The 12,500-nt window shown below is 37.5% G+C and overlaps 1 protein-coding gene across 1 annotated transcript in view; it reads right to left on the reverse strand.

Moving 5' to 3' along the window:
• LOC138047587 (laminin subunit alpha-like) overlaps positions 1–12,500 on the reverse strand; it is a 103,330-nt gene that overhangs the window by 5,170 nt on the left and 85,660 nt on the right. Inside the window, exons 45-50 of the mRNA XM_068894503.1 lie at positions 9,236–9,375; positions 8,662–9,124; positions 7,616–7,808; positions 6,300–6,455; positions 4,545–4,704; positions 3,068–3,198 (exon numbers count right to left, since the gene is read on the reverse strand). Of these exons, the coding sequence (XP_068750604.1) occupies positions 3,068–3,198; positions 4,545–4,704; positions 6,300–6,455; positions 7,616–7,808; positions 8,662–9,124; positions 9,236–9,375 (1,243 nt within the window). The remainder of the gene's footprint in view (positions 1–3,067; positions 3,199–4,544; positions 4,705–6,299; positions 6,456–7,615; positions 7,809–8,661; positions 9,125–9,235; positions 9,376–12,500) is intronic.

Below are 12,500 nucleotides of genomic sequence, written 5' to 3' on the forward strand. Positions count from 1 at the left end.
ATGTGACAGTTTTTCACCCAAGCTAGGGCAAGCCTTGGCATCGCTTAAGTGTGGGACTGAAGGGTTATTGCTGACACCACTTATCCCCAAATCATTTTTAATAGATATGACAAAAGCATAAATATGACAACAAAGATATCTATGCAAGTAGGAAGAACTAGTCTACCTAATAGCAAAACCAAGGGGAGGGTGGGTGGGGAAGTCAACAATAAAAGGCGGATTTTTCAGACAAGATGTGCTAAAAGGTGCACATACAGCAAGCTATAGCATATTTGATTGGCTGGCAAGCTGGCTTAACGTTTCACCAAAAAATCTAATTGGTTCAAATAAAAAGAGGCAGGAAAAATGCATGTTGATTAGACACGTAAGCAAAAACAAACAGTTGACACAATCAGTAATTATTGAAAACGTTTAACTACAGTTTATGCTAGGCAGAAACAGCCAACTATATATCAATAAACTGAGTTTGAAACTTGCAATTTAAAATATTCAAAAAACTCAATTACATGAGTGATCATTATTTCTCAGACACGTGAAAATTTGGTTTGCCACCATGAAAAGGTACAATGGTTGACATTTTAAGTTTTAGCACTTTGTCAGAGCAAATTGAGGAACTGGATTGACATGAGATTTAAGTAGGAGGCAGGAAAGCGAAGCCATTAGTAGAGACATGGTAATGAAAAAGCATGAATACCAACATTTGATTGCCTGACTGGTGAATGTCACTTTTATCAATTCATTTTGATTCTTGTTGTTTTCAAACATGCACCAATGCAACACCACATTTTCTTCAGAAAGTTACCCCTTCATTTGCTGTTTCACAAATCTGGCCATAATACAGTTCATTTTGGGGGGTTATTTGCATTAAAACAATGGATATCCAGTTCACTGAAACATGATACAGTCCAAAGAGTAAATGACCTGTATTGTTTTTATGCAAAAAAAAACCCCAAAACCTACATGTATTGCATTATGGGAATGGGAAAGTAGCAAATACAGGCATTCTCCCATCCAACAGGATTTAACTTTTAATTAGTGAGTAGACAGTAGGACAAGTTCCTGATGGTGATGTTATGTTCCTCTTTGAATTCTCTAAGGCAGAGGAACCCCGTGGATGCCCACCCTGGTTAGAGTAATTAATTTTGATGTCATCACTCTACAAAATAGACAGTCAAAGGCTGCATGTGCCAACTGTTTTCACAAAGTCAGTGGTGTTGAAACAATCACAGATTAACAATTTCTAATATCGCTTATTATCACTATAGATGGTTTTCAATCATGTGATGAGACAGCCATGTTTGTGTACAAAATAATAGTTAAAATGCCAAAAGACTATTTTCTCTATTGTTCTGTGCACCAACATGGATGCTGTGACATCAGGTGAAAACCATTATAAAAAATGGATCACTAAACAATATTGCTTGCTTTCTGAGGGAAGGGCAGTGTGGTTTAGAAACATGTGCAAGATCTATTTAGTGTTTACTTGTTTTTAACTATTGAATAATTTAACTTTCACTATCTTTTTCAACTTAATTTCCATCAGCTATTAATGTTGCAACATAATGCATCTCCCCTATGTGTCCTATGTATATAGGTCTCGCAATTAGTTGCTGGTTCAACAACTCAGTCATGTCCACAAAATGTTGACTTGATTCTATGATGTAAACAGCTTGTATCATTATGTGATCAGCCCATGTTCCTTGCATAGACATCAATATTCATAGTTAAACTAGTAGTAATCTCAGATTATTGCATGTTAAGTGCATTCAACTTATTTATTTTTCTATGTCGTTCCAATTGGTTTTTGTAGTCAATCCTACAGTAGGGTTTACAAAATTGTTTATATGGAAAGTCAATCCTATTATAAATGTCCGATAAGCACAGTTCAAAATCCAATAGGTGTCAAGTCCAATCCACTGTTCTAAGGAGATAACCTCTGCACAGTATGTGTTGAAGGAAAAACCTCGCCGATTAAATGGTCTTTAATGCAATAATCTTGTCCTAGCTGGTTCGGTCTGGTTGCAAAAAGGTCCAAATGAGAGTTTTTCAAGCACAAATCTGAGGTTCAAGGTGAAACGAGGGAAAATAAAGGTTTGATAAATGTTCGATGATTATGCAAACAAAAGGTTTTGAGGTAGGTTGAAGGCAAAAAGGCGCTGATTAGATAATGTTGACGGCAAATATCTCATTGAGTAAGAGTTTTGAGAGCACGAAAGTGCTCAATAAGGGTTCAATAAATTTGCATCAATAAGGTTTTTGGCCGAAAAAATGCCAGATGTTTTTGTCGATTACCCTTTGATCATGACTCTGTACAGAAGTCAATTAAGGACAGTGCCTACTACTTCAAAGGTATTTTTGCACAGTTATCTGAATATGTGGGAAAAGCAGATCTTAACAAGTGTTATTGAAATCCAAAAAGAAAATTTGGGGTAACCAGACATTTGTAACAAGCTTTGAAATACAAAGCCATAGATGGCGTTCTTTCTTAAACTGAAGCTTAACTATCTCTGAAAAATGCATGGTTACCCCAAAATTAATTTTCTTTTTGGATGTACCAAGAGCACTTGCTAAATTCTGCTTTCTCCGAATAGTTTTGAACTGTGCAAAAATATCCCTGTATTAACCCTCTGACACTCAAACTGGCCTGGCTTAACTCTGTCTAGCGCCAAACAATTTTACTCATCAATGGGGAACCCCTGGGAGTCAATGGGTTTATAAGCACTACCAATAGGAAATGCAAGTATCACGAGATGCACAGAACGTATGCATACGCAATAACAATAGTAGGCACCGTCCTTACATTACATGAAACGCCTCAACAAATAACCTCAGAAATGATGTACTGCACAGATCTGAAAAGTGAAGACATGGTTTATGAATTTGGCTCCTACAACATTCGAAGTTCTCGTAACTGTTTCAAGTTTTTTTTTGGTTGCGTGACAGTGAATCTATTGCTGTGGTTATTATTTCTACTTTTCATGTAAATAAAGTACAACAATATATATGAGAAAGACTTGCCAATCACCAAATTCAGCTTGGCTTAATTATTACCGTATGTATTACTCACATTTCCATGAACCATCTCTAATGTAATGAAGTCTCCTGAACTGGACGATGATGACAAGAGAATTCCAGTTAAGCATTTGGGTTTGATTTCTAGCATGATGTCTTCTACCGTTCCCACATTGTATATGTTATCTAAAGGCACACATAAAGACAACTTAAAGCAACACAAAGGCACAAACAAAGGAATTGATTGGAAATTCTGCATCATTTTCTGTTCTTCCAATTTCCTGTGCAACTAAAATCCACCATTCTACAATGTACATGTTTTATTTTTATAAAGGGAAGTGATACTCTTATTCTTAAGGATATATTTATTTAAAAAGTGGTTTTTAGCACTTGTCAGTTTTTGTATAAAAGTAAAAGTACACCTAATGTTAATGACAGCTGGTGCAAAAAAAGCTACTAATAAACAGAATGCTGACAGCAATTTAGTTAACAGGTTGCCAAGGAGAGATTAGAAGTCTCAAACCGTCGCTGAAGTAAAACATAGATCTTGTGTTTATTCAAAATGGCTTTTCAAGATGATGAAAACCAACATTGATTTGAAATGCCTTTATTCAAAAAAGCTTATAAATCATAATGTAAATTGTGAGTCTTGGTTGCCTATGGTTAAACAGTTTGAAAAATGAAATGCTTTTCTTAATTATCATGAAAGGCCTTTCAGGTGAACATCAAATATTATAGCTTCAAAGTAATCCTTGGAACAAAGACTCATCTATAGACACTTCTGAGTCTACCTAGCCATTGTGTAACAAGACACTCTTTAGAGAGTTCACTTCGAAAACCATGTTGCGGAGACGCAGGGTGATACATTTTAGAAGATTTAGAAGCAAACTGCAAGGATTGACTAGAATAAAGAGATATGTTAACACAGGAGCCCATGACCAGGAGTGAGCAACTCCTATACCAATACCAAGGGAGTTCCAATTCAGTGATGCTATGACATCAAGCTAGAAATTTTGGGCATTTCCAACAAACCACTGCTGGAAGTTCTTTATCTGTAATGATGATTTCACCATCTTATTCAAAACATTTCCAGAAGACTGAACCCAGAATTTTCACATTTTAGTTGCTATTGTGCCATCACTCAGAACATGGGCTTCAGTTTCTGAATCGGCAAACAACATTAAATGTTTCACACTGAAACCCCAACAAAGCTCCCATGACTTTGGTTACTCCACTGAATGTTATAAATCCGGATTTTCAGCGAATTCTTTTAGAAATGAGGCTCTTTGAAGCCTTCCAAGTGCAGAAATCCTCTCCAATGGCACTCGACGTCATGGCTGTTTTATTTGTTGTTGTTGCAATTTCGTTATAGAGGGAGGAGGTGAAATGTATTGCTCCAAGGGGACCAGTGCATTGATTTTAGCCAGTGAAATCACCGCCTTGTAATTCTATTGTCCATTTTGCTGTACCAAGCAAAGTCAACCGAGACTATAACTCGGATACCTTTCAGTAAAATGAGAAAGAGGACATACCAACTTTCAGATAGCCACCGCCATCTTCAAAGCTGACGCCAGACTCTGGGCTATCTAGGTAACAGTCTTTACCCTTGTGAGAGGTTGTTGGCAAACCAATGTGTCTTTTATTCACAGTTACATTCCTGATGCATCCTGGTAGACTTGATTTAGACCCAACCTTAAAAGTCACCAAAAAACCAATATTAAGTTCATGTAAGTAGAGAAGGAAGAACTTGAATAGCAAAGCAATAGCACAGTAAGAACAGAGAGATACCATAAAGACTCTTGTATAAGCCGCACCTTTTTGCTTAAGTTTTGTGCGAAAAATCGTGGGTGCGGCTTATACACGAGACCATTGCTTTCAGAGGGAGTAAACTGGCTTGTAGGGGTCACAAATTGAACTGAAAACCTTCAGTAACCAAAGATCAAACATATTGAAACCTGTTGTTGATCACTGTTTTCGGTGGTTATAGAAGTGGTGGCTCCTAAAAGAGCTGTGTGTTCGTATCTTCAGGTTATAAACCTGAATCTTGCTCGCCAGTAGTTCTTTCAAGCGTTTCGTTGTGCACTTTGTTTGAGCAGTTTAACTGGCATGGAATCTCCATTCCTCCGTACAGCTGCGTACAATGTTGTCTACAACCGATCACTTCAACACTGATTTCTCCACTATGTGCAAGAAAATACCATGCTATTCGGGAGAAACAAATGGCCGACCATTTCATTGCCCTTCACTGCTTTCACGGCGTGTTTGTCCATGGGGATGTTAAACTCGTTTAGCAACAAGTTTTTCTCCGATTGATGCCTCCTATTTGTCCCATAAACATGATATCTACGCACAGCTGATGCCAAAGCAAACGTTTCCAAGTCCAGACTTCCCTCGTTAAATGACAGCGAGGTTACCAAGCAAACGTTTGCCTTTTGCATCGTTCTCAGGCGCTTTTTTCGCTGCAGGTACAAAACACAGGTCACAGGTCATTGTTTTAACGATACAGAAAGTATCCTAAACATTCATAAAAGCTAACCTTAGGCCTAATCAGGCCTAAAGAAAAGTATCCTAAACTTTCATAGGGTTAGGGTTAGGGTTTAATTTTAGGCCTAAAGAAAAGTTTTTAGGCTTAAGGTTAGCTTTTATGAATCTTTAGGATACTTTCTGTATAGGTAAAACAATAACCTGTGTTTTGTACGTGTACCTGCCGCCTTTTTTGTGCAAATTCTATCATTTTCATTTCAACTGTGGGCTTTAGCAATGAAGACAATTACTGTTGTCAGTTACAGGCAATAGGGAAATTGATTAAAAAGAAGCTTTTAAAAGGTATTTTCAGGATTGATTAACTTATTAATGTTGCTGCAAATACACAACATTGGATATCGTCAAGTTTATGCTAACATATCTGCGAATAAACGACCAAATTTTTTTACAAGAGTGCTTTTTTGGAATTCTTATTTTTTTTCCAAAATCATGCTAGAAAGTTGGGGGTGCAGCTTATACATGAGTGCGGCTTATATACGAGTCTTTACGGTAATTCCACGGTCTGGCAATTACAAAAAATAACAAACTTTCCATAACTAATAAGCTTTACTCATGTACAGTCTGATGTCAAATAAGGATATATGTTGTAGTTCAATTTGCACTTTGGTACAATTTGTTTTTGAACTGGTACAATTTTAATTGTACTGGTACAAAAAGTGAAAATGTCTGGTAGTTTATAAAATTAAATATTAATATGCCATAATTTATATGTATGTAACAGAAATCTTCAAGTATCCACTCACCGGAACTCGTTTGCTGTTAAATCCTTCTGGGACTCCTCCTAAGTAGAACTTCTCAAGACCATCAATAGATGAGGCTCCACCAGTAGCCTGACCAGTGTCCATAATTCGGTTGTCTACAAAAAGTGTGCCATTAACTCGGCTGCGGACAATGCCCACCTAAGAAAACAAAATTGGCAAGATGGATTGATGACATCATGATTTAACACTATTTTGTTTCCTGGCTTTTTTCCCACTTTGCATCGGATAAATTTGCAAAACAAAATGTAAGCACCATCCACCTCAAGTGTTTCTAGTGAATTATTGTTTCTTACCAAGCTTATGAAACAAGAAGACAGTAGGGACAACGAAGACACCAATGAGAACGCCATAAAACAATAGGTTTAATGAGTAAAAACAAAAGTACTGCATGCCATGCACATTCCTTTAATACAGCAGGTCTGAAATGCTGGTAACTGGTAACTGGCAAAAGGTAACTGGTAAAACAGGTAACTATATAAAAATTAAATTGGCCCAGTATTTCACATTTACAAATTACAAATTAATCTGATTTCACAAATACAGTGTGTGATAAAAAAAACTATACCACTATTATTTTGGTATTTATTGACACAGAGGTAACCTGCAGTCCTTGTTTAACATGTATGAGGTAAGAATTTGTTACAGAGACAGATAACTTAGCAGTATACTTTTTTTACTTGTCCCTTTACCATCTGTGATTACCATACATGTACCTTATTAATTAAAGCTGTAGGTGTGTAATCTGCTCTTTGTCAGTTGCAAACATGTAGAAATGTTTACCTGTTACCAGTTACCAGCATTTTAGACTTGCCTGCCTTTCATATTTTCAAATTTTCATTAATTTCTTTACCCTTCTCATCCTGACATGAAATGACCCATATGACTCAGGTTGTGTGAAGATGTGAGCACCTGAAGGTAAATTCTCAATTTTCTCTCTAACTATCCTCATTGATTTCATTTCTGGAATGTGGACTCACACTTTCCATGCCCAGTGACTTGGAGTAATCGCAAAATTATTACAAACACGGGAAATAATATTTTTAGACAACATTCTTGCAGACATCGTTGTTGTCCTTGCTTAAGGTCCCCATCACAGATTCCTGGGTTGAAATCTGGTTCAATTAAGCCTGAATTTCTTCAGGCACTATTCCTTTTGTCACTGCTTTACTCATAATTATTTTAAACTCTGAAAATCTTAAAATCTTAAAATGCCTACGAAACAAGTTGGTTCAAAAGTGTAGGAAGGAATAATCAACCAGACCATGACAAAGATCTGTGACCCGTTGAAAGCTACTTACCGAGTGCCAGTTTCCATCAGTGTAATTTGCATGAACAGAGTAAAGTTTTAAAATGCCAACACCTGCACTGAAGCTACAGGATACTCTACCATCTTCCAAATGACACTCTATAAAATCTGCTTGATTTGCATTGGCAGTGTACAATAGAATACCACTTGGATTAGAGGCACGGAATTCAAAACTCAGTCTAGTTCTGAGGAAAGGAAAGCAGAAAAACTTTTGCAACACTTCCTAACTATGAAAGGGAGAAGTGATCCTTGTACTTATCTGGGAAATTTCACCTCTCCCTTTCATCTCTTACATGCATTTGAAAAAAAATACCTTTTACTTCATAAACATGCTGTAGACAATTGAATGACATTCGGTTAGCCTAATAATTATTAGGCCTAAATAACATTCAGGTTACGGTAGCCTGTTTATGGTTAGCTCTCAATAATAGTGAGGGTAACACCACATTTTACCCCTGGTCTGCACGGTCTACACAGTCTGCAGTCTGCATTTTGGGGTGACCGTTTGGATTATTGTTGTACCACAGACATGCTACAATGCAGGCTTTATGCTGTAAGTCATGCTTAACATGTTGTTGTTATTTAAAGTTTTTTTTTTTAGCTTACCCAGTCTTTCAAGTTTTGAGGATTGCCACAGATTTCACTCCCATTCCAGTGTGTCATTAGTTAAGTAGCATACATATCAACATGTGGAAATGCTTTCTAACTGAAACACTTGGTGTTTCACTGAAGTTTTTTTATTTCATGATCCCTAAGTTTTCTTTCATATTTAAATGACTTGCTGAATGCATTCAACTGGTTCATTATGAGTGTTTGGCCTTGTGAGCTCAGTTGGTGCAGCAATGGTGATTTAATTTGAAGTTTTGTCTCCTTTCAGAATCACCAGAGAGGTCAGAGTTTTCTCTTTTATCGTCATCTCAAATTTCATGGATTTCTAAAAATACAAATTATTACTCTTTGATGGTTAATTCTGTAGTTACTTCCGAGATACAGGGGCAGCTTTTCTGACTGTATACTACACAAATTGCATTTACTTACTCGGTACCCTTTAACTTCTCCAATAAACTGCCCTTTTCTATATCATACAAAGCATGGCTGTTAAGGTCAAACCCAAATCCCAGCACTCCATCAAGCTGAGCTGGTTTCTCTCGAGTTTGGCACAGTGGACTCACTGGTGTGGGGGCTGGTGAAGTAGACACTTCCGGTTCCGGTGTTGTTGTGGGTACTAATGAGGAGGTGGTTGATTTTTCCATAACTGGAGTTGTTCTGGGGGCTGGAGTGGTGGATTCTTCAGATTTTGATGTCGTTTTAGGGGATGCAGTAGTGGATGCTTCTGATTCTGGCATTGTTGTGGAGGTGGAGGCTGGCTGTGGGGTAGTTGATACTTTCGACTCTGGTGTTGTTTTATGGGCTGGAGGGGTGGACTCTTGTGGTTTTCGTGTTCTTCTGGGGAGAGGGGTGGTAGATGCTTTGGTTGTGCTTGGTAAGTTGGTGGTTTCTTCTGTGGAAACCAAAATATGCCACCCATAATTGAATAAAGCATTACTAAGAATGGTGGTGTTGCTATGTTTAGTGCGACTTTCAGTGCTCTCAAAGTAAAATGATCACTAACCTATTGGAGCAATAGGAGGCAGAGTTGGTTTCACTTCAACAATGAGATCCATAGGTGTTGGCTCTGAGTAATCATCACCATCAAATACAACAGCTTTCCTTTTCACATGGTCCAAAAAATTAACCAGTCTTTCATTGCGTCTAAGAAGGATTAAGAATTATTAGTACCTCAGAACCACAAGAAAGGACTTAGCCACTATAATATTAAGGTGAGTATAAACTTCCCCAAGCTTAACACTTAATAGCAAAAAAAAAAAAAAAAACCAAACAAACAAACAAACAAACGAAAGAGGAATGGAAAAAGCCACAATTTGATTATGTCAATTTTCACTGCAATTCAACACAACATTTTTTCTACTTGTGAACAACACTGGCAGCTTCTCTGATGTCAATTAACCCTGAAATACTGTATTTAAGTAACTTTGCAGAGAGAATCAGAGTTGAGCTAAAATCCACCTATGCATATTGGTTTAAAGGAGAAAGTTACATGTTATCATTATACATTGAGAGCTGTTGTGAACAAGCTGTACCAATACGATTACAGGGATGAAGGGGATGGCACAGTGGTGAGACAACGACAACTCGCCTGTAACCAATGTGGCCCGGGTTCGATTCCCAGACTCTGCATCACATGTGGGTTGAGTTTGTTGGTTCTTTACTCTCTACTGAGAGGGTTTTCTCTGGGTGCTCTGGGTTTCCCCTCTCCTCAAAAACCAATAGTTGATTTGATTTGTGTTAATTGATTTGTTGATTTTAGTTTAGTGCTTCAGCACTAGAAGACTAGACCCTTAAATAAAGTTCCTTTCCTTTCAGGAACCCAGGTTTTAAGAAAATTCCTATCTCTAAAGTGCTACTATACAATCAAAAATCGTTTCTCATTTTTCTTTACATTTGAAAGGTTCTTGTGCTGAAGGATCAACATGCAAGATTTTATGCAATCATGTCAAGAGAAAATCTATTTCTTTCATTTAATGGTCCACCATTACTTGGTGGGGTCCTGACAGATAAGCCCTCAGTGTTTGAATGTTGCTTAATTAGTATGCAGAACACAAATTTGACAATGTAAAAGCCAAAAACTCTCGTGCTGCATACTAATTAAGCCACATTCACACACTTTATTTTTAAGTTAGTAAGCAAATGATGTCACTTTCTCCTTGATCCAAATCACTGAGAGCTTATCTGTCAGAACCGCACCACGTAATGGCAGACTGTTAAAAGAAAAAATAGGCACGCATTGCGTACATGTGGTAGTGAGGTAACACAGCACTTTATTCCACAACTGTCAACTGAGCTGCATTTCGTTTTCCAGGAGATTCAAGTTGCCTTTGCATAATGTTTAGCCCTAATAGTACACAATATTATTTGGTACCGTATATCATTTTAGTGCCATGGTAGATGTTATCATTGTAGTGCCATGGTAAATAGCTCTCTGAGAAGACATTTGATTACTAGTAAAATACTAAACCCAGAAAGATCAAGAAGAAAATAAAAGGGAATGGAGAAACAATGCTTCAAGGCTGACATGTTGATCATTTTCAAGTTCCGTTGCAACTTCTTTATCACCATAAGCTTTCCAATACAAAAGTAAATCCATGTCCCATGGGGTTAGTATTTGGATGGGTGACCTCAAAATATACAACTTTCTGTCAGAAACAAAGGACCGAAAATTCTATTTTAACACTCAAAAAATGCGTACGAAAGCAAGGTGCAGATTTTGTTAGCCTGCTTTATGCAAAACAAATATTGATGCAAAAGTAAATAAAATTGATAATATTATACAGTTTTTAGGAAGAGAAGGAAGTTTTTAGCAAGAGGCGATCAACAATAAAATATTTTGCCATCAGCAACAAAAATTGTAACATGAAAACAACGTTAATTTTGACATTAAAAACTTGCGAAAAAAGGATTTTTGTTTTTGTTTTTGTTACTTTGCTTTTTTTTCTTTCAAATGTTATAAAATTTGACAAGAAATGTGCAAATTGAACACAAAGATCACAATTACCTAACTCTTGAGGTTGACCATTGTTCTCCTATTGGTGAAAATTTTAGCAAGCGACAACATAAGAGAACATATTGGCGAAGCTAAAACTGGGCCTGATCGCAGGTTAACACTTTTGCAACCCGGTGACACAGTGTGTAGTGCGCTTACAGTGCACTTCCACAAAAAGTGGAGTTAAGGTGGCTCAAACGGGTTTCAACACTTTCAAGAGACCTTGTTTTTAGAAGGATTGACACTACAATATTTTATCACTTAACAGCAATGTTATGAAACCATGTAAACCAATTATTGCTGAACAAGATCCAGTCGTTTTTGTGACGTGACAAGTTATCATCAGGGCGCGACGAAAGTGCTGTCCGATAGCCCGGGGCTAGTGGAATGACTTGTCGGGCTAGCATTTTCTTATCGTAGCTTGCCCGACGGGCAAGCACCGTTGCTTTCTCTTTTCTGGTGATAAATTGAGCTTTTATACCAAAAAGTGTGTCGCAGAAAGCTCCTGAGAGAAAAGGATAACGTTATGAGGCCAAATTAACGTAGCGTGACAACGTTTTGCGCCGCATTGTAGTTGCGTCCGTAAATAACGTCATGACTTTTTCTGCTTACATAAGCGACCGAAATATATTTTTTGAAATGACAATATTTGCCGACTGACAGCGTGCAGTGCAAGATAATAAGTCTAATTAAATTCCAGCCAAGTCACGGTGCAGTGGATTTTCTCGGAAATTTAGGTGTGTTTCGTTGGGAAAATCCAAACCGGATTCTTGTTTCTAGGCCCACCAAAATTAAAAAAACAAGAAAAAACTCGCTTGAAGAAAAGCTAGGCAGGTGCCGTTATCATCCGATAAAAAAAATGAAGACAAAAACACGCAACTCGAGTAATTTAAAACATGATGTTTTCTCGCTTCTGGAAGAGTTTGTCAGCTTGACGAGCTTTGAAGAGAATTTATTCCATCGAATGTCGACTTCAGATTACTTCAGATTACAGTGGTAGTAAAATTTAATTGACCGATCGCAACGTTCATGACATTCACAAAAATAACTGTGTTGTGATTTCCGTAGCCTGTGTACAGCCGCCCACTCTCCGCAGAAAAAAAAAAGAATCGGAGTGGAGCGTCTGTGATTTACCGTTGACAGGAGCCCATTACCGTCAAAATGTAGTAGTTCTAAAAATAGAAAGATACGGGACAGGGTAGACTCAAGGGTACAATACAGATGGAAGCTCCGGGTAATGGGCTCCTGCCGTTGATAATTGTGTTCAATACCACGT

The sequence above is a fragment of the Montipora capricornis genome, chromosome 4 (assembly GCF_036669925.1).
Source record: "Montipora capricornis isolate CH-2021 chromosome 4, ASM3666992v2, whole genome shotgun sequence".
NCBI lineage: Eukaryota > Metazoa > Cnidaria > Anthozoa > Scleractinia > Acroporidae > Montipora > Montipora capricornis.